The following is a 26,152-nucleotide window of genomic DNA, read 5'->3' as shown; positions in this document are numbered from 1 at the left end:
AGATAACTCAGCAGGTGAGATAACTCAGCAGGTGAGATAACTCAGCAGGTAAGATAACTCAGCAGGTGAGATAACTCAGCAGGTAAGATAACTCAGCAGGTAAGATAACCAACAGGTGAGCACTTGAATTGCATCCCTACGATCCACTTGGTGAACTGTCAGCTGTTCCCTGACTGCCACACTCATCCTGTGGTACAGACACACACACACACACACACACACACACACACACCAAATAAATGTAATAAAAGAACTTTTTAAAAAAGGTTACATAAGGTTATTGTAATGGGGTCAAGAAAATCTTTGTTCTCTTTGGACTGGTAGTTGTTTCGTGAAGGAAGGACAAAATGAATGACCTTTGGGCAAAAGCTGGGAAGATGGATCTCTTGCAGGGGTATGCTACAGAACTCTGCCAGAAGACAGTCCTGTGCTCCAGAAGTGATGGGCTCTTAGGGATGTGGATGCTTTAGTTCTATGTAAGGAACATGAGGGGCTCATCAGAAAGTGGAGTTCAGGTGAGTTAGTCAAATGCATGTGTTAATAATGCAGTATTGGGCATGCGGCATGCACGTTGTTTTATTAGATACAGGTTCAGGTGCTTGCAACCAATCTTTTTGTTTTGTTTTGGTTTTGGTTTTTCGAGACAGGGTTTCTCTGTATAGCCCTGGCTGTCCTGGAACTCAGTTTGTAGACCAGGCTGGCCTCGAACTCAGAATTCCGCCTGCCTCTGCCTCCCAAATGCTGGGATTAAAGGTGTGCGCCACCACGCCTGGCACTCTTGCAACCAATCTTGATGGCCTGAAGGCTACTCCCAGATCCCACACAGTGGGCAGAGAGATTCTCCTTTGACCTCTACAATTGGATATCACTTTTTTTTTTTTTGCCTCTCACAGATAAATAATGAAATATACAGGAAACATTAAAATGTAATTCAAATTACGTTAAAAATGCACATAGGAGGACGGACATGCACATGTTATGTGTAAATACAGTATTTTTTACAAAGGACTTTAGCATCTACTGACCTTAGTATCTGAGGGGGTTCTCCTATAGTACCCAGAAATAACTATTTGTTGACCAGATATAGTTTCAGAGTCTGAAAAGGTAGAGAAACAGATGCACCTAACCCATGATATTTGCTTTTAACACTTACCACACAACCAACCTTTGGTATAAAGGAATCCAGTCTACACTGTGAGCACAAGCATTCAGGAAACAGAAAAACTGTGCCACAGGATAAGTTATTTTCTTTACCTCTAAATGAACGGGTTAGAATCAGAGGCTATTAAGAAAATTTTGAATCTAAATGTCACATTAGAACAGGTTACAACAGTAGTCCCTAAGAAAAGGACAGACAGGCAGGCAATTTGCAGTTTACTGGGTGGGATCAGAACTGTCACAACTCACTAGATTCACAATTCCCACATATGTCAAAAGTACTGCAAGATTAAAATGCACCTTGGGTTCTAGGAGAAAAAGGTTCCCTTGGATGTGAAAAGTGAGGACCAAACACCCGGGTTTGTGGACAGCAGCACGAAACTGAAGACTGTCCTTGAACGTGGTTCCTAACAAGGCCACGGGTGACCTAGGATGAAGGGGTCCGTGAGTGATACACAAAGTGCCAGATGGCCTGCTGCCATGTGGGATAAACTGTGACATGTGCAGGCAGGACCCTCCTCTCATTCATTATCGGCTGGCATGCCACAACTTCTTGAGAAAGAAGGTTTCATTTTCATAGAACTTTACAAGGTCTGTGAATGTAATGAGGAGTTTCATCATTATTATTGTTTGCTTTGTTGTGTATCTGTGTGTATGTCTGTGTTTGTTTCTGTGTGTGTGCATGTCTGTGTGTGTCTGTATGTGTGTATGAGCATTTATGTGAGTGTATGTATGAGTGCCTGTGTGCATGTCTGTGTGTCTGTGTGTGTGTATGCATCTGTGTCTGTGTGTGTGCATTTGTGTGTGTCTGTGTCTCTGTGTGTATGCCTCTGTGTGTAACTGTGTCTGTGTGTGTATATGTATTTTTGTGTGTATGTTCTACATGGCTGTGTAGAGATCAGAGGTCAATGTTGAGTGCTTTGCTTTAGCAATCCCTACTGAGTTTTTGGGATAGAAGCTCTCATTAAATGTGGTGCTCACTGATTGGGTAGACTGGCTGCCCATCCAACACTTGGGATTCACTCATCTCTACCCAAGCTCCAACTCCTGCCTCCAACCAGCACTGGAGTTAAAGGACTACACTGTCATACCCAGCTTTTCTAAAATGCTGTTGAGGCCCTCATGCGTTCGGAGCAAGCTCTTTAATGACTGCATCATCTTCCTACTCCTTGTATGCTTTTCTCAGAGATGTCTCAATATGTGTAACCAGGCTTGTCTAGAGCTTATGCTGTAGCCCAGGCTGGCCTTGAAATTCAGGGCAAGCTCCTGCCACAGTCTCTCCTAAGAGCTGGGATTACAGAAATAAGTCACCATACTTAGTAAGGCATAATGTTAAATGGCAGGGACACTCCGTGTAATGGCATCTCTGCCTCCAAGTCCTTTACTCCCTGTAGACTTACCAATAGGTGAGTCAGAGACTCTTTCCTATCTCCATATAGTTCATAAAGTTATCAGTACATGCAAGAGGAAAGATATGTTCAATTTCCATATCAATTCCCTAAAACCAAACTGATTTTGTCTTCATGCAGTGGTGCACACCCATAATCTCAGTGCTCCAGAGCCTGAATCAGGAAGATCACAAATTCCAGGTCGGCTTGGGCTAGATACTAAGACCTTGTCTCACAAGAATATAAATAACACACTTTCCATTTAACTGTAACTGAAAGCAAGCTCTGGGGAGCAGATGAGGCTATGGACTTTGGTCTTTCTTTTGTTTATTGATTGTGAATTGTGTTTGGTTCTAATACATTTTGAACTTCAACATTTTCTATTTCAATTTCCATCCTGATACAATTAGCTTCAGAAACAGTTTTCTAGCCATTACAATCAACGTTTTTGCTTACCTCTGAATGTGTGCAGAAGTCTCTCCTTGAACCTCCTCTTCGTTTCGATGTTCAGATTTCTGAAGAACCCTGGGACCCAGCAAACCAATCAGTAGGCTTCCAATAGGTGCTGTAATGAGGATGGCCAAAAATGCCACCGTCAGCACATCCATCCCATAGTCTTCCAGCTGCTTCTCTCCGTGGGATCTTGCCGTGTCCAGAGCCACAGAACCAATGGCAGCCTATGAAAGTGTTAGCAAAGATTGGTTGGAAACTAAGACAAGCATGTTTTAAAAGTGATGTATTTTCTCATCTGAGAACATAAGTTGCTTTTTCTTCTTCTCAACTAACTCAAATCAGTCTTCTTGCCCAGTGTCCTGCAGTTGATTTGGTTATCTGCAAAGTCTCCCCCCCTTACATGGAGAGTAACACTTCCTTATGCAATCGGTACACGTTGGTCATATATGATAAGGTCTGTACCTTTCAAATTACTAGGAAAAAACAGACTCACAATATTATTCAAATGGTATTGTACATGATAAATTTATTTTGCAAAAGATGAAAGTTACTGTTTGTTTTATACTTTAACCTTAAGAATTTGTATTAGTAATGTATTAGTAAAGATAGTATTTATCCTGCCATGGTCTTTTGGCTAAGATTCAGTTTAGTACCTGTTCTTATCACTTAATATATAAAAAGCTNAAAAGGGTGGTTATATTTATTAGACAAAGGTGAAAATTTAAATCAATATATTTTCTCTGGAATGTACACTAATTCTCAAACAGTCTGAAACACGGAAGTGGTAGNCCTTCAAAATGATGTTAAATTTACTAGTTATTTGGTAAAATTTCTGTCCTAGGAGTTGGTGAAGTATTTTATTTGTGTCTATTGGATTATATTATGAAAACTCTTATTTTCTTTTAAAGGCAAAATGTAATATTCTTAGTCTACACAGGGAAAGGTACATTAATGCATCCGATTAACTCCTTATTCCAAATAGAAGAGCAATGTTTGCTTTGGAGATAATAAAATAAGAGAGAAAGTGTGCATCAGTCACACAATGACAGAGCCTGGCTGCCCACGGTATCTGAATGCCCTTCCTCTCCTGTACTATAACTCCAGAATTTCAGCCGGTTCCCGCAGACAAAACATACGTTTTCCTCATCACCGCTCTCTAAATACTACAAGAACTGTTCACATCACATTAGCTATGGCAGGTAATTAGGAGATGATTCAAAGAATATAGGAGATATGCTAAAGTTATAAGAAATTAATAAACCTTTTGTATAACATCTTGAGTGTCTGTAGATTTTGTACCCATGGGTGTCTTTGAACTCATTCCCTGAAAATAAAAGGAGTGCCTGGGTTTGCCCAGTGGAGACAAGACATACAATTCCCAACACACTATATATACACACACACATATATACACACATATACATATATATATACACACATACATACACATATATATGTGTGTGTGTATGTATATATGAAAGCAATATATACAGTATTGACAATATATAGAAAGCCAACTGCCAACATCATATTAAATGGAAAGAAACTCAAGGCAATTCCACTAAAATCAGGATATCCACTCTCTCCATATTTCCATATCTCTACAATATAGTACTTGAAGTTCTAGCTAGAGCAATAAGACAACTAAAAGAGACCAAGGGGATACCAACTGGAAAGGAAAAACTCAAAGTATTGATACTTGGAAATGAGATGATAGTATAAATAAGCAACCATAAAAATTTTGTGTGTGTGTATATATATATATATATATACACACACACACACAAATCCATATATATGTATATATATCATTTATTATTATTTTAAAAATTGCTTTCATGGTAAAAGAGAATCAGTCTTCAATGTTAAAACAAAAGTAACATCAGTTATTTTGGTATTTACCAAGTAATGTTAATAGTAACTTGGAAGCTGCAGCTATCACTTAGACAAATTATTCGATTTATTTTACTACTACACTATCTTCTTCACATTTATGCCATAGAGATATATGTGAAAGTCTGATGAAAAAAATGTCTCTGGACTGAATAGATCCATAGTCCATAGCTTAGAATGTAATCACAGCATATATGAATCCTCACAATTGCCCTAAATTAACCTCATATCTGACTTTCATTGCATCGTGGTAAAAGTCTTCATACTCCAAACTGCAAGATAATCTATGCTTGACTTATTTCATGTAATTAACTTGAAAATAGATAATACAGTTATAGATCTATAATATTTGTAAGAAATTACAACCTATACAATTCTAATTTAATTAGCATTTCCAGATATCCTGGTAAATGCATGTTCAACAATGTCAAACAATTCTCTATTTGTGCTTTCTTCAGTACTTGTGTATTTGTGTACAAATTTTGGGTTAAGTAACTGAGATAATGTCATAATGTTCAGTTAGCTATGAGTTAGTTACTATCAACTACTCATTTAGGAAATCAACACAAGAGTCTGCCCCTAACCGTGAGTGACAGTTACAAGGTCCCAGTGTTAGCATTTCCTATAGGCTCCACTCAACAGTTAGAAGGCTCCTGGCTCACCTATAAGGACTGTGTGGCTCCCACTCTTCCTCCCTCTTTCCCCCTCCTCCTCCCCCTCTCCCTCTCTTTCCTCATGTCTCTAGCCAGCCTCCTCACTTCTTTCTTTCTCCCTCCCTCTCTCCTCTCTCTCTCTGTCCTTCTCTGTCTTCCTCCCTCCTCTGCCTCTACCCCTCCTCCAGGTCTCAAATAAACTTCTTTTGTAGAAGGCCTGTCACATGGCTTGATTGTTCAAAGGGACACTTTGGCAGGGCCCCCTGAGGCACTCCCCTCTGCCATTTTATAAAACACAACATCCAGTAGATCAATGAAAACATGGATAGCACCAAATTTTCCATATATGATATATATATTTTTTTACCTTATCAAATTAAGAACTTTTACCTTGTGGCTTCAATTTGTCAGGTACAGATTGCTCTAAGCAAAACTCTTGGTGTTTGGCACTATTATTAAGTAAAAGAACAGTCCTTGAACACAGCACTAAGATACTCTAAGATACTCCAGCAGTCAGTGTGGGAGTTAAGACAGTTACAACCTGGTGAACAGTGTCTACAAGGCAGACATGCGTGGTAGAGACACATATCCCACAGTAGTCAAAGCAGGATGGAGCAGGCCAGGGCAACATCGCCCTGTGGCACCCAGAACAGCATGCGTTTTAAAACTTAAATGTTTCTCTCCATAATTTTCCATTTCATATTTTTAGATCATGGCTGCCATGGGTGACAGGCCCACAAACAGTGAAACCATGGATGAAGGGGAAACACAGGAAAGCATTTCTAAATTCTTTTGCAGGCCACATTTGGTGGCATTCACCTCTGAGTTCAAGGCCAGCCTGGTCCAGGACAACCAGGGCTGCAGAAAGAAACTCTGTCTCAAAACAGAACAAAACAACCTAAATTCCTTTTCAATTACTCTTTCTTTCCTTATGTATAAAGATATGGACCAGTCACCAATCATATGGTTGTTGATGGATTTCCAAACATTAAGATGAGCCATGCTCACTCCCTACTGCCTGCCTGCCTGCCTGCCTACCTGCCTGCCTCCTCCTCTTCTCCTTCCTTTTGCCCTCCCTCCTCCCATCCTCTTTCTTAGGAGATCTGAGATGAAAGGCTCTTTTCAGACTTAGTGTTTTGTATGATAAAAGCTCAGCCCAGCCTGGCTGGTCACTACTTCTTTCTAGTTTTACAGGAAGTTTTTGGATTTTTTTTTTAACCTTCTCTCTGGTGAGTGAACCATGATAAATGAGACTTTGAGAGTAGACTACTGTAAAATCCTCATAACTAACTATCCAACCATGCATTCACTCACCCATTTCTGTCATTTATCAACGGTTTACTTTGTCCAAACTTAGGTAAATCTTCTTACTCAGTATTTGAAGGTGTCATACAGAGGTAACAGCTAAAATGATGTGCCTTTCTATTGATCATTACTTACCTGGACTGTGGCCTTTGGAAGCCAGGCAAAAGAAATAAATATCTTTTCCTTTATGTTAAAGCCAGCGAAACACACCATCAGGAATGTAGTCAGAATTCGTATCAGGACTGCGATGCCAAGGGTTGCAACACAAAGGCCTGAAAGAAATAATTGGGTTTTAGAAATAACGAGATGCTAGGAGAAATTACATTTCAAAATATTCTCAATAGGAATAATGTTAAAACATTTATTAGAAATAACGTTAAAACCTCAAATACAAAACAGTTGCATAGAACTGATAAAGAAATAACAAGTGCAATCATTGCTTGAAATCTTTTCCTTTATAAAACCAGAATTTAATCAAACATATTTGAATTCTTATAAAGAAAATTTAAATTAGATGCTGATGCTTCTGCCATCCTCCTATTTTGAGACCCATCAGGCCAGTGTCAGTACATAACACCCTGGATGCACACAACATTTTACACGTTACAGCGAGATCCACATTTCCCTCCAAGTGTTTACTTAACACAGCAGTTCTCCACCAGTGGGTCAGAAACCCTTTGGGGTTGAATGACCCTTTCACAGGGGCTGCATATCAGATGTCCTGCATATAAGATATTTATATTATGATTCATAACAGCAGCAAAGTTACAGCTATATAATAGCAACAGAAATAATTTTATGGTTGGGGCCACTAGCACATGAGGAGTTGAAGCATTAGGAAGATCGAGAATGGCTGATTCAGTATGACTGTGTTAAATGATATACGGGGAAACTGGAGAGATGACTGACTGCTCTTCCTAAGTTCAATTCCCAGCAACCACATGGTGTCTAATAACCATCTGTAATGGGATTCACTGCCTTCTTCTGGTGTGTCTGAAGACAGTGACAGTGTACTCATATCCATGAAATAAATAAACCTTAAAAAAAATAAAAGAAATGCGGCATTAGAAACTTTTTAGATTCTAAAAAGAACAAAATTGTAAATGGCATATTAAAAGATAGAACAGAGGGCCAGGGAGATGGGGTTAAAGAGCTGATGGGGTTAAGGCTGATGCCCCAAATTCAGTCCTCAGAACTCACTTAAAAAGCTGGATATGTTAGCCTGCATCTGTAACTCCAGCACTCCTCAGATGGGAGGCAGAGACATTTCTGACCCAAAAGTTTTCAGGCCAGCTTGCCTGAGACATGCAACACAGCAGCAGCCATGAAAGACTCTGCTTCAACAAGGCCAAAAGCGAGAACTGAACCCAGCACCTCCACAGTTGGCCCTCGATACATGGGTACACCAGTGTTCACATGCAACATGCAGACAGACACTGGTACCCATGTTCACATGCAGACCCACAGACTACATCTATACACATTTATCTCAGATAAATAAGAATAAGGGGGAAGTATTCATAATTCGGTGGGGGTGGGGGAGGTGGCAAGGAACAGGTTCCTGGTATGAGTGGAAGAATACTGAGATATAAGGAGAGGGGTGAGAATTAAAAGGGCAGTGCTGTCAATCAAGACAATCTTAACATGATGCTGTCTGAATGTAGGATAAAGAACGAATGGCAAACATTTCCATCCCATGAGAACACACTACAAAACTAACTAGTACCTTTAAAATTCTAGCTCTTCATCAGAACGGGCTAGATGAACATCTTTATGTTGGGGGGGGGGAGGTGATGCCTGATTTTATACTTAGATTCACAAGTATTATTCTTTAGCCAACCTCTCTGAAGACTTAAGTCATAGTTGGTTCTTTATATAATTTGTGACAGTGGTAAACAAATGCCTCCTGAAGATATCCAGAGCAGGATCTGGAGGAATAGTTTTAGCATGAGAACACCTGAGAGATTCTTACCAACCGTTTCTGCTCTGAGAGACACAATGGAAACCTCTGCTCCAATCAGGCCAAAAAGAAGAGGCTGGAAAACGTCCCAGGTAACTGCAATGATCTTTTCTACCTCTGACTAAAAGAGAAGAAAAGAAAACTTTATTATTAAGCTATGATTGATATGGGATAGGGATTTGAGATCTATCAATAAGAAATCTAAGGCAGCTGAGTCCCCAGAGCTCAGTGGCTAGCCAACTAATATAGCCAAACAGGTGAGATCCAAGCTCTTGTGAGACAGGAAGGTTGGGAGTTCAAGACCAGCCTTAACTATACAGGAAATCTGAGGCCAGAATGTGATATGATACCCCATGTCAAAAAAGAAAAAGAAAAAAGAAAAACCGAAGCTAATAATTTTAGGTCACTTAATGTTTTGTTACTTTGACTACACAGTTAAGAAAAAATATCCACATAATTCAAATGAGCAACATCTTTGAAACAGCCAGTCATGGTAGCACAGGCCTTTAATCCTAGTACTTGGAGTAGAATGGGGGATTTCTGTGATGTTCAAAGCCAGCCTAGTCTACAAGGCAAGTTCAGTCAGGGCTACACAGAGAAACCCTGTCTTGAAAAACAAAACAAAACAAACCAAAAACCAAAAAAAAGTTTAAAAGAAAGAATCTTATCAAAAAAGGGTCACGAGCAGATGAAGTTACAGTGAAGTTCACCTTCTTGTCAGTCCACCTCATGCCTGCTAGGAAAGCCATGACCAACGTGCACAGTCCTCCAGACCCCGGGAAGCTAAAATAGACACTGCTGAACACAGCTAACACAGCAAAACCCAGAATCAGAAAGGCTCGCTTCCACACGAGGTTGTCCTGGAATTAAAAATACAAGGTGCTTAGTTCAATTATTTCAAATAACTGATTTTTAACAACTGATTATTCTATACCTAGGATGAAAACAAGAATGTTATGCACACAATACTTTCTTTAGTTGGATTTCCACTGCCATATCACTCTTCTGAAATTTCAAAATATATATTCATATATGTGTGTATATATATTTCCATATTCATTTTCAATTAAAAAAATTAAGAGTGGAAGAAAATAAGCTTTTGTTTCTCATTATGAAGAACTTTGATCTTGAAGAGAGATGTTTTAAAGATGCTGGAAGTCTTATCTATTTGATAGCATTAGAATTTAAAGTATTTTGATACTAAACTGGGCTCAAAAAGCCATTATAAATGTTGATTTAGTTAAATACTACACAACTCCTGAAAACTTGTATATCCTATGATTTTGCATCTGATATTGCTCTACAGTGAAACTTGAAGTAGACAATCCTAACAGAGCAGTTTTAGGACCCACACATGTAGCTCTCCTGGACCTCATGCATAGATAGCATCAATAAAGAAGTCAGCAAGGTAAAGATGGGGACCATTTCCCCATGGATGCCCTGCAGATCCAGCTTTGAGGAAGGAGTTCTAGAAGGTTCTTCCATTGAGAATTTACAGCATGATTTTTCTCGGATTACTTCTTTTACCTGGTCCCTGCTCGGGAAGTACTGGATAAAAAACCCAAGAAAAGATCCAGCTGCCACACCAATTACCACCTCCAAGATGCCTCTGAAGATGTTAAAAACTGTAGACCCTGAAAAACACAAGGAAAGAAACACTCCAGTCAGGACTCTAAATCCATAAATGCACAAATATCAGTCTAACATCGTCAAGCCAAATCACATAACCACATGGAAGGGAATTCTTACAGACATTTCCTATGACCATATTTTTTAAAATTATTATTTTATGTGTATGGGTGTTTTGCCTGCATGTATGTCTGTGTACCACATACATGCAGTACCCAAGGAGGCCAGAAGAGGGGCTTAGATCTGGTGCTGGAGTGATAGACGGTTGGGAGATGCCCTGTGGGTGCTGGGGAAATCAGTCAGGTCTACTGGAAGAGCAGCCAGTGTTCTGAACAGTTGAGCTGTTTCTCCAGCCCCATAATCTCCACATTTTAAATATAGATGACTTTAAATATATTCTCCACATTTTTAATATAGATGACTTTAAATATCTTTTTAAGTGCTTCTACCCAGATGTGGTGGAGCACACCTTTATTCCCAGCACTCAGGAGGAAAACAGGAGAATCTCTGAGTTCCAGGCCAAGTCTGGTCTACAGAGCAGGTTCCAGGACTGCCAGGGCTAGACAGAGAAAAAAACCTGTATCAAAAACAGGACAATCAAACGGCTTCCTTCTTTCAAGAAGAAGAAGCACAGCGTTGTATAGCACTGGCTGTCCTGGAACCTGCTCTGTAGACCAGGCTGGCCTCAAACTCAGAAATCTGCCTGCCTCTGCCTCCAGAGTGCTAGGATTAAAGGCGTGTGCCACCACGCCCAGCTGGACAAACTTTTAAAACCAGTGCCAGGTGCAACTTTGATGCATTCCACAGGCTTATTTAACTTAATACCTTTCTTAAGCCTGCCAAGTTACAAAAGACAAAATCCATCACTCACAGCAGGCTTGCTCTACTGTGGAATACGTACAGATGAACAGAGGGATAGAACTGGTCTAGTTTTTTAGTTACAAGCACCGAATCTGTAGCTCAAAGTAACGCAAGGATCTGACAAAATAAAACATCTGCCCAGCTCTTTATTGGAAAAACAGTAAGTCTGAAACAAATTACTTGTTAAATTTCCCTAAAAAGGACTTTTCTTTGTGCTGTGACATAATCCCTTTGAAGTATGGCAATGCAAAGGGCTGTAGAAACTGTTTCTCATCATAGCAAACAGGGCTCAGGAAATTTAATTTTGAAAGTCTTTGTTAAGACATCATTTGAAAAATTGTTAAAATTGTTCTTCATGTAAAGCCATTTTTCTTTTCTTTTTTGTTTACTTTATATTTGTGGGTATTTTGTCTACATACCACCTGTGTGCCTGCCAGAGAGGGCGCTCTGCAGTTGTGAGCATCAGGTGAGTGCAGGGAATTGAACCTGGGTCCTCTGCGAGAACAGCAAGTGCGCTTAACCCAAAGCCACCTCTCCTGCTCAAAAAGCCATTTTCCAATTGTCTTGAGACAAAAGTTCACTGTGGTTTCTTCCTGCTACAGTGAGCATTTCTCTTATTTAAAGCCAAATTCCATCACATAATTTTACTTGGCAAAGACAGCTTCCTGGGAGGCTAACAGTGTGCTTGTCAAAAAGCGCCCTCTGAATGTGCAGGGTTTAGGGTGAGCGGGTATTTTGCCTGACAAGAGCAAGGTCCTAGATCTGTCTCAACTCTATCAACTAAAAACAAAAGTCCATCTGTGATGGCAGCATGACGCTCAAGCTCTTTCAAGAAAGAACATGCTATGTGCTGGGTGTGGTGGTGCGCACAGCTTTAGCTTCACTATTTGGAAGGCAGAGGCTGGTGGATCCCTGAGTTCCAGGCCAGCCCTCTGTACAGGGCAAGTTCCAGGACAGCCAGGGCTGTACATAGAAACCCTGTCTCGACCCCAGAACCCCACCCCCACCCCCCAAAAGAATGCACATTAGAATGTAACTAATATGGTTCAGTTTCCTGTATGGTAAAATGTTGTTTAAAACAAACAAAATTCTTGGGCTCCTACCTAAAAATTCAGGAAGTCTAGTCAGGTTCAAACTCAAAACGTCTGACAACAGGCCTTAGGGGCAGGCAGAGGCGACACGTCAGTCAGCCAGGAGAAAGCACAAGCTGTAGAAAGCTCAGAGAAACTCTTCTAAGAATCCCTGTCTGCCTCTTGATCTTCTTGCCTCCTCTGTGACCTGAAGGCAAACCCCGTTGCTTTGAAGCCATGGTTCCTAGTCATGGCTACACTGATTCCCATTCCCAAGGGGGCTCATTTACTTGGTCTAAGGTAATGTCTACATTAAAAAAAAAAAAAATTAAAGCTCCCAGGGCAATGCTAATCGATAGCTAAGGCTATGAACTGCTGCTTTAAAGATTCACAATTGGCAAGCAGTGTTATTATAAATATAGAGCCGTATAGTAGAGTAAACTAAAGGTGATTATCCGTTAGGTCTTCATAGGGAATTGGAACATTCATTAGTTACAGAACAAGAAAGTAACACTGTGAAACCAGGACTTGTTGAAGACTAATTTACAAGGACAGGAGAACAGAATATGCTTCTATTTTAGAATCCCAGCAGTCCTCTCACCTGGACTGCTGTCTCTCCTGTGTGCCTACTACAAAACCTCCTGACCCTTTGTGTGGTTTCTACACTTAAGTTCCTAGACCTCTTCAAGAAGAACTACCCTCCTATAAACCCGCCTCCTTCTGTAAACCCTGTATCCTCCTGTCCTGCTCTCCATCTGTAAGGGCAAAGGCAGGGGTAAGCAGCTTCTGATTTGTGCAGACTCTGGGGAGGGATCCAGCATCTCCCCCACACGCATTGCCTTAAGTAGTCATGCCATGGGTTAAACATTGCAATAGCCTAACTCCAGCTGAGATTACCTGTGGAAAAGGCCATGCCCAAGCACGTGTTGAAGCCAGTGATGGCCAGGATGTCATCGAAGCTGCCAGCAGCCATGAGTAAGGTTGGGATACCTTTCCCAACACCGTAGCCTCCTTCCTGCAAAAGGAGCATGGAGGGCACCACGACAGCCGGGGACACGGCACCTACGACAAAACTAAGCAGCTGGGTGTCAGACACTGTGGCCTGGATGAGTTGCTCATGACCACCACCTTGGAATTCATAACAGTGCCTCCGTGTTTCTATACTTTTACAGGTTAGGTTAGACTGGATGACTCTAGTCTCTTAAACAACCCAGAAACACCAAACCAGAAACGCACAGGTGGGAAGTTCTATAGAACACTGCTTTTTGGAGTATACCCATGAACAAACTGTTTTGCGATGACTTAGTAGCCCCAAGTCCAAGACCTAGGTTGCCTAAAATATATGTATCATGAGAAATATTGAATTAGTAATGAAGTTAGGCTCCAGTAGGTGCTTTAAAATTTATATACATATACATACACACACATGCACATATATATGGGGAAAGATGACTCAGTGGTTAAGAACACCAACTGAGCACTGACTGCTCTTCCAGAGGTCCTGAGTTCAATTCCCAGCAACCACATGGTGGCTCACAACCATCTGTAATGGGGTCCAATACCCTCTTCTGGTGTGTCTGAAAACAGCGACAATGTACTCATATAAATAAATTAAATAAATAAGTCTTTAAAAAGCATATATGTATACACATACATATTCATATATACATACACTATATATACATATACACACATATACATACACACACATATATGACAGTCATGTTTTAAGGTGTGAAAACTCTCATGAGCATTCTCAACTGCACAGGGCTTCAGTTGGGTCTTGAGATGTGAAATAAGACAACAGATCTGAAGGAGGAGGCTCTGAAGATGTGGACAGTGAGCCGTGAGCAGTCAGAGCAACTGGGCAACACTGCGAAAGGTTTTCATACTGACTGTGCTCTAAACACCCACTTCCAGGACTTCACACATATGAACTCATTTCATTACCATCATGAAATAGATACAAGTAAGGAAATCAAGGCATGGAGAGACTGGCTAATGGGAAACCCCAGAGGAGGAGCTGAAATCCAGGTAGTGGCCCGAGTCCTACTTCTGATAGGTAAGAACTTCTTCTTGTCCACCATATGTAAATACTAAACTCTTCCTATATACTTTTAACATATGTCTGTCTCATGGCTCCTACACACTGGATGTGAAAAATAGGACACTGGAAGGGATGTGTAGGAGAACTGTCAAGTCACAATGTCTGCTGAGGAGCACTGAGCTTCAAGCTGCTTATGGAGGCTCTGGGGTGGGATCCACCATTTAACTCCCAAGCCTGGGGATTGGGCCTAGAGAACAACAAAAACAAAAACAGCAAAAAAACCCCACAGCTTCTTTGGTAGTTTAGTTTACTGCAGTCACTGAAAAAATTAGCTACAGAGACACAAACTCTATCTTATAGCTATACTGTTCAAATGGTGCTGAAGTGACTATGATCTATTTTATGGTGATTTAAAAAAAAAACGTTATTTTACATTCTCTTTAATGGAGTCAGGAAGTTCCAAATACCGTTTGATATTTTCACATGAAAAGAATTACCCCAGGATGAACCCCCATTGCCATGGCAACCCCATCAGGAAGTGTGAGAGAAGCGCAGAAGCACACGCCTCCACCATGCAGGGACCCATGGCCAGTCGTACACACACACCCTTCAGCTTCCTCAGGGCCTGAAAAACAAGAGTGGACACACTATGTTTCTCTGATGGCACGTGGACACTATGACCTCCAGCACTTCCTCAGACCATGCTCCGTCGTCAAGGGTTCTTCAGCTAATTAGCTTTAATCTGGCATATCTGCATTCTTTGTGTTTGAGAGACAGTGTGCCCAGGAATCTGGCAACAGGTAACTATGGTTCCTCATTGTAGATGTTACCATTTAAGAAGGCACGAGATAAAGTTAGTGGCCTCAGGTCATGAAATTGGTGCGTGTTGGGGCCAAGTTTACAGTCACACAGGTGACTTCAGAGTCTGTCCTTCTGACCTACATACTGCCTGACCATTCATTTGACTTGTGGCTCATGGCCCCACAATGAGACCAAATGAAGATGTTTGTCTCAATTCATGTATTCAAAGGTACACACAAGGTAAAATGTACGTTCAAAAGCACGCTTACGACTCGTTCTGTTTGGTGGGCAGTTCCTTGAGTCAATGTAGTTAGCGCTGTGTGTGTGTGTTTTGGGCTTGGCAGGCTGTTTCCTCCTAGTCAGCACCTCTATGACTTTATCTGTGTTTCCCCTCCACGGTTACATGTGTGAGAACATCTGGACGCCCACAGTGGCCCTGCCTGGACTGAATCCTCCTCTTCCTAAGACTGTTGAGTGCACTGTCCACGTTCATTTCTGAAGCCTAATCATTACGAATACTTGTCATATCAGAAGAACATGTTTGATATTCGATCATTAGAAACCCATACTCCATACCTTTGAATCTAGACCAAGGCCAGCACGAACAAGAATGACAGAAAGGGCTATGCTTCTCAAAGATGACGACCACTTGTGTTGGATCCGGACACTATCACTGATGACTGGGATATTCCTCAAGAGAAACCCAGCTAGCAGCATGCCTTGAACGAATCAAATGGGACTAGTTAGGTTTTCAAATACGGAAGCTTATTTTCACCTTTTAGCACTTTACATGTGACAGAGACTGCAATGTAGTTTTTCCTTATGCTTACTTAGCCTTTGGATGAAATGAAGTTAAATTCGTAATTAAAACACATATAATAAAAGAATCAATGAAATACTTTATGTATAAAATTTATTAGCTTATTTAATATTGTCTGAAGGGTTGGAAAGATGGCTCAGCGGTTAAGAGCACTGGCTGTTCTTCCAGAGGACCTGGGTTCAATTCCCAGCACCCACATGGCAGCTCACAGCTGTCTGTAACTCTGGGTCCAGGGGATCTTGACACGTTCACACAGATATACATACAGTCAAAACACCAATGCACATAAAATAAAAATAAATCTTTAAAAACAAAATTAACATTGTCTAGATAACTGAATACAGAGGGGACATAAGGAGTATAGCATTTAGAAGGAATAATGATCAAATTCTCAATAAGATGCTTTAATCCAATTTCAGTTCAGTTGTCCTTGAGTACAAACAGCTCCTAAAGTTATTTGCAATGTCAGAGTCCCTGAGCCATCAATAACAATAAGTACCTATATGGATTCTATATTTACCTTCACGGAAGCCAGTAAGATACAGGTAACACACCTTGTAAAGGTTTAGAAGACATTTATGGTAAATGGACACTACCCTGCCGTGTCAGACGGTGCCTCTTCCTTTATTTACTGTTCCCCGTTTACTGACTGCCTTCCTTATTTTATACAAAATGAGGAACGTGAAATCAGTTGTAGACAGATGACCATGACCTCTGCTTATATAATGGACAAATGGTAGGAACTATAACACAGCAACAAGCTTTCAAACTCCAGAGGAACAAGGCTAACAACTCCAACTGAGGCACCCGTGAGGGGAGGAAGTCAAGGGCGTAGGCAAGTGTGACGTTTCTGCGACAGAAAGTGGTTACTAAGAAGGCATGAGAAGTTTCACATCCTAGCTATGGATAATTCAGGGGAACTAAACCTGGGTTCTTTTTTTTTTTTAATTAGGTATTTTCCTCATTTACATTTCCAATACTATCTAAAAAGTCCCCAATACACTCCCCCACCGCTCCCCTACCCACCCACTCCCACTTTTTGGCCCTGGCATTCCCCTGTACTGGGGCATATAAAGTTTGCAAGTCCAATGGGCCTCTCTTTCCAGTGATGGCCGACTAGGTCATCTTTTGATACATATGCAGCTAGAGTCAAGAGCTCTGGGGTACTGGTTAGTTCATATTGTTGTTCCACCTATAGGGTTGCAGATCCCTTTAGCTCCTTGGGTACTTTCTCTAGCTCCTCCATTGGGGGCCCTGTGATACATCCAATAGCTGACTGTGAGCATCCACTTCTGTGTTTGCTAGGCCCCGGCCTTGTCTCCCAAGAGACAGCTCTATCTGNGTCCTTTCAGCAAAATCTTGCTAGTGTATGCAATTAAACCTGGGTTCTTATAAGGGAATTCTGCCCACATTTAGGCCATAAGCACATATGAAGGGAAAGATCCCTCTGTCAGAGACCTTGAGGTCTCTATTCTCCATGCCTGATCTGCGATAACTTCTTCATACTGTGTCTGCATAAGTGCCACACTTCACACTGATAAACACTTTTACTAAAGTTAGGATACTGTATAAAAATAGAGACAAGCCAGGCAGTAGAGGTCCATGCCTTTAATTCAATACATGGGAGACAGAGACAGATGGGTCTCTGTGAGCTTGAGGCCAGCCTGGTCTACAGAGCAAGTTCCAGGACAGCCAGGGCTATACAGAGCAACCCTGTCTCAAAGCAAACAAACAAACAAACAAACAAATAAACAACCTAACAAAACGAAACAAAAAAAACTCACCAAAACCAAAATATTTGCCCTTCATCTCCAGGATAGCAAATACTGAAAATTTTAATTCCTTTATTTCCTAAAACTTTTCAGAATGGTTTCTATAACTATCATTTGCTTTGAGGAAATCAGGAAGCATTCAACACTTACCAAGAAGAGGAGGCAGAGGAGGCAATGTTGGAAACTTAATGAGTCCAAAAAGTTTACCTCCGGTGATGGAACAATAGAACAGAATGATAATTCCAAACAGATTTCCTCCAGGAAGACATTCAGAGCCGGTAACTGACCAAACCATGGCCCACAGAAGAACAACCATGGTACCTAAAAACCACCACCAACGGAAAGAGCAATAAATAAATAAATACACAAAAATAAAACCCAAAACACCAGGAAAACTATGTCTTATATGCAAGCTTTGGTATATTCTGAAATTATTTAAAAATAAATACAACATCCATATGCAAATGTTTATAACCATAAGTTATAAGGGACGTGAACAAGTAGGTGATTACCAACCAGGTTAAGATTACCAATCAGGTCAGCCATGGTGGCACATGCCTTTAGTCACAGCATTCTGGAAGCAGAACAGGCAGAACTCCGTGAGTTCCAAGCCAGCCTGGTCTAAAAAGTGAGTTCCAGTACAGCCAGGGATGTTACACAGAGAAACCTTGTTTTGTGTGTGTGTGTGTATATGTGTTTTTGGGGAGGGAGGAGAAGTACCATGGAACAAACAGCACCTTGAATACACCTCAGTCCTGTTTCCTTTCACAATGCCAGAAAGCACCACCATCCTGCAACCCAGGAACAGTTAAGTGCAGAGAACAATCACTGTCTCTGTCCTCTTAGTAGAAATCTGAGAATATTTGAACTCCACTTATGGTCCAGTATTTAGGTCCTGCCTTGAATTAAACATTAACCATCAGTTCTTTTAGAGTCAATGTTTGCTTAGAATTATCACACTTAAAAACAAAACAAAACAAACAAAAAACCCCCATGGTCCATTGCTGTGTTATCACAAAATGGGAGTTAATTAACACAGTGACCAAACCCAATGCCTCCTTTTCTAAAATCTCCAAAACACTTTCCCCAGAGATGTAAGCCACTATGACAGTGAAATGTCCAAGGCATTTTCGGTATTTTCCAACAGAGTATACATGTTAAGGTTTCCATAAGATCTTACAGCCAGAACGGAAGGCGCAGCTTTCCAGCTGTTAAGTATGACTTTATTAAAGCATTAGCTGAACTTTGTTTTTTTAAATAATTCTACAATCAGACAGAGTTAAGAGTTTTCCTTTTTCCAGGCTAGGACCACTTTAAAAGTCCCTCTTCTTTCATTCCCCATACTTGCAATATAATTGGAAATGTTATGTGCATATTGTAATGTATCCCCAGGTCAGGTTTAAATCAGCTAATTATTGATTTGTCACTTATGATGACCTTGGAAAAACATAACTTTCATGCAATAATTGCTTCTTAAGAGGAGGATACAGAAGTGAAAACTGAACAAAGCCACCAACCTCAGGAGTGGACCCAGAGGAAAACAGTGAGCACATGTTTATCTACCAGAAGCCCTCATCGCTCAGGAATGTTCTGAAGTGGGTAAATGCTGAAATGAACATGAAAATGTACTTGTAGCTCCAGGGCTCAGGACATAGATGCGATCCCAGAGCAAGCTGGCTAGCTAGACCAAGCAAATCAATAATCGAGTGCAATTTAGAGTGCGTGTCATTGATATGGACACGGACATACCACAGACCAATGCCTCAGCCCCATGGAGTGGCAAAGCCTTCCCCATGTGAGGTTGAGAGGGATGGCGAAGCCTTCTTCCCATCCTCGTGCAAATGCTGACAGTCTGGCTTCCTCCCGTGGATGGTCATTGCCTAAAGGCTGCTCCTCTAGAGACTGTTTCCACAGAGGTTAGCTAAGCCCATCTCCTTGTTCAGCTGTATATAATATCTCTATGCCCTGTGTAGTACCTGTATGTGGTCATCCCTCCTCCATGGGCAACTGTACATAATAAACATGCGAGCCTCCCATGTACTGCCACTTCTCCATCAGAGAGCCCAGTCCACCTGATCCCAGCTTTTCATTCTCTTGCCACCCCAGTGAGGTCAATCCTGGTCAGGGTTCCGTGACCCGAGGCATGCAGGAGTGTGACGCCCAGCCTCAGTATCTAGTACACGATGGAAGAAGACTTAACATCAACCTCTGGCTCTACACACGCATGCACACTAATGCATGAACACACACACACACATGCACACACAGTGCCACACAATGCATTTAAAAAAAAGATTAAAATAAAAATGAGACCTCAAATCACATTACTCATTTTGACACATTTCTCAGGCAATAGGTATCTGTTTTTATTATAAATGTTTTAACTAGCTAGCTATGTGTCATATTTTCAGTGGTAAAAGTTAAAAAAATAATACAAAGGAAAGAAAAAGGTATCGAATGGCATGTGGCCTCTCAGCTAGTTCATATCCCGGAACCTGGTTTTCTGTTTCTAATCGCTTAAGATTTTTTTCGCACACTGATTCAGAATCTTACTTTCCCAACAAAAACCTTGCACCACCTAAGGTAGAACATATTATATTTGTTGTCATTGGCCTGGATGATAACGAGGACAATGTCTGTGAGAGCTTCCTTCTGAAGGACAGCTCTAAGAAGACTCAGCTCAGGCTGAGTGGGTGGCATTGGAGAGGCTGAGGCAGGAGGATCATGAGTCCTGAGCTACAGAGACAGCCTTTGTTGAAACAAATCAAAAAAACAAAACAAAACAAAAAATAAAAACAGAGAAACAAAAAACAAACACAAACCAGACACACACAAATCAAGGTCACGAGGACTGGGAATTGAGAATCCAGCCTTGGTTTTCAGGAAAAGAGAGATAGAAAGCTGTAAGTATACCTGAAATAATGTTTTCATTCTCAACAGTTTCCAAAATTGTCTAAAAATCTGCCTTACAGACAATTTTCAACCTCTTCTTTCTTGAATGATTGCACAGCTAACCTATACTATGTGCACAGCGTGCGGGTCCACACACAATCGTACATGCACTCTCTTCCTTTGTAATTAACATGTTGTATCACTGATTTTGAACATCTGTACAGTCACCAAATTTCTCACATATCTTGGGTTACTGCCATAAACTAAAAGACAAATACATCTAAACTGAAACAATGTCCAAAAAAAGTCAGGATAAATCTTTCTCCCTCCAACAAATCCTCAAAGTCTACAAAGAAATGGGTGATTTGCAAAGCAAGACTCTGGCTCAGCATCAGTCGCGATGCTCTGATGAGATCAACATTTACAGAATGCTTTTCTGGTAATGAGACATTGGCCAACGGTGTGGTTACTGGAGCCTTTCTTACAGTGATTGTATGAAATTACCCAGATCCAGAAGTTCTCTCATCTCTGCTCTTTTGACTCAAGAAAGTACTCTCTCAAATGCGGCCACAGATACCTCTGAAGCCACAGTTTGAGAGGGGGAGCTTTTTACCCCTACTTGGAGTGATTGTGCACCACAACCCGGTCAGCTGCTCTGCCTAACAGTTTCAACTTAAGAAGAGTAGATTTCTTGCTGTCTTTTTAACCACATGGCTTGGGAAGCTCTCACTATGACATCATCTCTGGTCATTTTCTGAGTTCATCCCCGCCGTACACACACCGTTCGTTATCACTCTTGCCAGGCAGCCGCGTGGAGGGCAGGCCTGGAATTGCCTCAGACTCTGCAGGCCATTGGGTTCTGTTGGTGTGTCCTGTGGCTTTTTTTCACCGCTGGTCAGCAGGTTACTGCCTTCTGTTGGTTCACTTCCGTCTGTACCTCTGAGGCTCATGACTCTCTCCTCCTGGATTTAAAACCAAATTTTAAATCTTTAAAACTTTATTTTTACACATCTTTTAGCTATTGGCTTATCAAGTATCGAATCAAATCTCAAATCAAGTTGCCTCTATTAGAACCGAGGATTAATAACTTATAAACACGCATCTTTGTTACTAACATGTCACTTAGAAGAAGAACCACTGAAGAATATTGAACAATAAGTCCCTGTTTTTAAATTTTTAAGTGGGTAGGTCATGGAAACATAAAGTTACATAGTACGATGTAACTATGTAACCAGGCCCCCAAATTAATACAGTTAACACATAATTCAAGGTCATAGCAAGTAAATGGATCAAAGTGATTTAAGAAAGGGGAGGAGGAGGGAGGGAGAGAGAGGGAAAGAGAGCAAGGGAGGCAAGCACACAAACTCACATAAAAATATGTTCTCAACCTGTGGGTCACGACCCTTTGGGGGGGGGCGCATCACACTACCTTGTCACAGGGGTTGAGTCAGACCATCAGAAAACACAGATGTTTACCTTACAATTCCTAACAGTAGCAAAATTATAGTTATGACGTAGCAGCAAAAGTAATTTTCTGGTTGGGAGGTCACCACCGCATGAGGAACTGTAGTAAAGGGTTTCAGCATTAGGAATGTTGAGAACCACTGAACTAGGGCTTAGGCCAGGAACACCAAGCATAATGTCTACCAGTTAATAGCTAAGGTCATTGGTGGCTGGCCCTACCTGAGGTTGGCAAAAGAACTTACAAAATTACATCATCTACCTACTCTGATCTATATGGGCATGGAAGTTAATCATGAGGAGGATTTTTCTTTCCTTATTTATTTATTTATTTATCTTTTATTTATTTATTTATTTTTGAGACAGGGTCTCGCCAGGTTACTCGGGCTGGCTGCACGCTCACAATACTTCTGTATCCCTCTTCCGAGTGCTGGTATTTCAGGAGTGTGTCACCTGGCTCTTCCAGAACTGTTAGTTGACTGGTAAAGAGTGAGGAGAAATGACTCTCTCTGTTTCAAAGCCATCCATAGTCATGTGCTTAAGGGAACAGCTGGGACTCCCTGGCTTTGACTGGAGATTTTACCTGTAGTTCGTGATGTGGAGAAGCCTCGTGTGTGATCCCCGTAGGTGGCTTTGAATGCTGACATTCAGCTGTCTTATCTTCATCCTCCATGTCTTATAATTTCAAAGATGATGACTCAGGGATGAGGAGCCAGAGCTGCTCTGAAGGAAATACAGCATCGACAGAGGTATTAAGATCATTGGAAGTAGATGAGCAAATTTACTTTTTCTTTCCTTGGGACCCTGAGGGCGGACCTACAGTGAGTCAGACGTTTTTCAACCTTTCCTTTGCTGACCTGTTTTAGAGCCCAACATATTATCTTCATCCTTATCTAGTTTTTGGCTGCTCTTGAATAAACCCTTGTTGGCTTATCGCATTCTAATTCCTTTCCCATCATTCCTTGAGGGTAATGCTTTGAAACACACACAGAGCTCTATCGATCCTAGATTGTCCTAGCTAATGGGCCGACTCCACACAAGCAAGACTGACCTTTCAGGTGACTTTCCAGCGTTGACGCCGGAACAAAGTCACCTGAGGAAACCTCTTCAGATCCCATTATTAAAGTCACCTGAGGAAACCTCTTCGGATCCCATTATTTTCTGAGAGACGAGAGTCATTTATTCCTGCCTTGTCTACATTTCTGTATTGTTGTGATTGCTGTGGTAAGATTTTCCCATGTGGAACTTTGAGTGCATTTAGAAAAGAAATCTGTGCAATTTTAAAACTTTGGAGAGAAGAAAATTATATGGTTTGCCTTGGCAATAAAAACTTTCTTGGATATATTCTGCAATTTTGGGGGGGAATAACTTAATTCCATTTGCCACAATTTGAGATCATTTTCTGGTTTTGTGGTTTTCAGAGCAGGCGAGGAAGCACTTGGGGATGTCTTACAGCAGTTTTCAAATACTTCTAAGACAGAAGTGTGGCCTCAAGTGAAACAAAAGCCTTAAATTCAGCACATGGAGCAGATGACAGAGGGCCTGCCAGATCCTTGTCCTGCTCCAGAGTCAGGTGAGCCGACTTGGAGAAAGTCTCTATACATGTACTTTTTCGTAACATGAGGCATTTGTTAAACAAGCCCTCTATTCTTCAGCTTAATTAAAAAAAACCAATCTAAAGGCTTAAAATTACTTCCTGCACTATTTAAATGGACCGGAGGGAGCTATAAAGTTGCAAATGTCAAGTAAAACATACTTCTTTCTATGAATTAGCACTGCTGAAAGATAGCTACAAGGGCAGAGACTAGTCACTTTCCTTAGTTTTAAGATTTTGTTTTATACTATGCGTATGTGTACCTGTTTGTGCAGTTACCCACGGAGGTCAGCAGAGGACGCTGGATCCCATGCAGTTGGAGTTACCGACTGTTGGGAGCCACCTGGTATGGGGCGTAGTTACACCTTTATTGATGAGATGCAATACCATGACCAAGACAATTTATAGAGGAAAACATCTAACTGGAGGCTTGCTTACAGTTTCAGAGGGTAAGTCCATGATGTGGGGGTGGGGATGGCAGCAGGCAGGCAGGCATGGTGCTGGAGCAGTATAGGACAGCTCCCAGCAGATCCGTAAGTTTCAGTCAGAGAGGGGATCTGGTTCTGGCATGGACTTTTGAAATCTCAAAGCCCACCCCAGTGACTCACCTCTTTCAACAAGGCCACACCCCCTAATCCTTCCCAAACAGTTCAACTAACTGATGACCAAGCATTCAAATACATGAGCCTGTGAGGGCCATTCTTGTTCAAACTACCAGAAACCCCAGTTCAGTTCCTCGGGAAGAACAGCACAGACTATTGCTGCCGAATCCTCTCTTCAGCCCCCAAACTGGTTACTTTCTTATTTTGTTGCATTAGTGAGTGACAGGAACATAAGTGCTTTTGTGTAACCTAGAAACTATGTTAAAAACATGACATGTTGTTTTGAACTGAGAATTTGTTTTGACAAAATAAATATAAACTTGTTTTGACTTAAAGACTGCTATTGTTGTAACAGGAGAAAAATACTTGAGCCGTGAACAACCTAACATGTTTTTGACTGAACAAAACAGAAAAATATTTAGGTGAAAAATGTGCAAAATACCCCAAAGCTAAACACATGGTGAGCCTGATGAACCATGCTCTGAAACACACAAAGAGTTTTAGAACTCAAACCAGACAGTGGCCCCTAGGGATTGCACTGCTGTGTTCTGGAGACATTGTATCCCAAGCCCCTGCTCTGGTTCCTATTGGCAACAGGACTTTGAGACTGGCCTTGGTGTGGTTCTGGCTTCTCTGACTTCCTACACAGGCTGGCCTGTCAGTGCTAGGTTCTGGCTGATGCTCTCAAGGACCTTGTGTGATCTCCAGCAGTGCCATCCTCCAGCCTGCCACAGCTGCAGGACTTCAGTGCACACAGGGATGGAGCCCGCCAGCTCTGGAAGTGTGCTAACCAGTGGAGCCTTGTAGCAATTTTCTGCTCAAACAACTGTTCCTCTCTTGTAGACATAATGGTTTTTGTGCACTGTGTAAAGCTTATTCTCGTGTTGTTCAAACGCTGATTTCTCTGCCCTCATATCTTGTTTCAATCAGGCATTATAATGCTTAGATCAAAAATCTCCTGTCTCAAGTTTGTATAAACAGTTCTTACCCTTTATCCTCTACCTTGTCAATAAAAGCTGATCATTCAATGGCTGAGCAGAAAAAAAAAATAGGGGCAGAGACTTCTGCCAGTTTGGAGAGAGGAGGAAGGGTGGGGGGGAGTTGGAGTTGGAACCATGAGGAAGGGGTCTACCATGAGGAGGAAGAAAAGGTTTTTAGGAGTTCACCTGGACGATGGAAGCCTTAATTATGAGTACTGTGAGTGTGGCAAGGGAGGTTGCTATATTAGCATAGAGAGTTAAAGAAGATCAGTGAGCTGCCCAGGCATTGAAGTGCAGCTTAAAATAAATCTTTGTTTCTCTGTGTGGTTATTGGGGATTAGCAAAGGCAAAGAAATGCAGACAGCAGATTAATTTACAGTTTACACTTATATTAAAAGTTTATTTTACCCCTTCTTGGTGAGATGTTGTTTACAAAAGATTGCCATAACCTTTATATTAGCATGGCATTTTAAGGAATGCTAGAGAATAGCAAAGCATTTTTGAAAAGCAATCTGTGTGCATCCTGATTGCTGAGTGGGCCACAGCCCACCAGCAGTGCTCTCTGCAGTTGCTTTCCTGGTGCCAAAAGATCAGACATAAACAGCACAAAGGAGGAAGGATTTATCTGAGCTCATGGTTTTAGAGGCATCACACTGCTTGAAGGGCAGGGTCCAGGTCTCCCATAGCAACTGTCCAGGTCTCCCATAGCAACTGGGAAGGAGAGGAAGGGTCAGGGCAAACTGGATGAAGTTTGATGCAGTGTGAAAGGATGAGTGTGTGTGCAGGAGAATACAACAGAGAGGGGGGAGGGGA

The 26,152-nt window shown here is 41.4% G+C and overlaps 1 protein-coding gene across 3 annotated transcripts in view; it reads right to left on the bottom strand.

Annotated features, from left to right (window-relative positions):
• Positions 1-26,152, bottom strand: part of LOC110291608 (sodium/hydrogen exchanger 9B2) — a 32,425-nt gene that overhangs the window by 3,704 nt on the left and 2,569 nt on the right. The window contains exons 2-13 of one of the 3 annotated variants that reach the window (XM_029475389.1): positions 24,021-24,100; positions 22,747-22,886; positions 21,484-21,664; positions 17,961-18,131; positions 15,795-15,937; positions 14,915-15,042; positions 13,268-13,443; positions 10,338-10,444; positions 9,521-9,670; positions 8,823-8,931; positions 6,986-7,122; positions 3,003-3,223 (exon numbers count right to left, since the gene is read on the bottom strand). In XM_029475389.1, the coding sequence (XP_029331249.1) occupies positions 3,003-3,223; positions 6,986-7,122; positions 8,823-8,931; positions 9,521-9,670; positions 10,338-10,444; positions 13,268-13,443; positions 14,915-15,042; positions 15,795-15,937; positions 17,961-18,131; positions 21,484-21,664; positions 22,747-22,836 (1,613 nt within the window). In that variant the 5' untranslated portion in view covers positions 22,837-22,886; positions 24,021-24,100. The remainder of the gene's footprint in view (positions 1-3,002; positions 3,224-6,985; positions 7,123-8,822; positions 8,932-9,520; positions 9,671-10,337; positions 10,445-13,267; positions 13,444-14,914; positions 15,043-15,794; positions 15,938-17,960; positions 18,132-21,483; positions 21,665-22,746; positions 22,887-24,020; positions 24,101-26,152) is intronic. The other 2 variants (XM_021158833.1, XM_029475390.1) reach the window with 2 other exon arrangements.

Source organism: Mus caroli, chromosome 3 (assembly GCF_900094665.2).
Source record: "Mus caroli chromosome 3, CAROLI_EIJ_v1.1, whole genome shotgun sequence".
NCBI lineage: Eukaryota > Metazoa > Chordata > Mammalia > Rodentia > Muridae > Mus > Mus caroli.
Note: the sequence above shows the minus strand (reverse complement) of the source record. Positions and strands in the feature narration are given on the sequence as shown.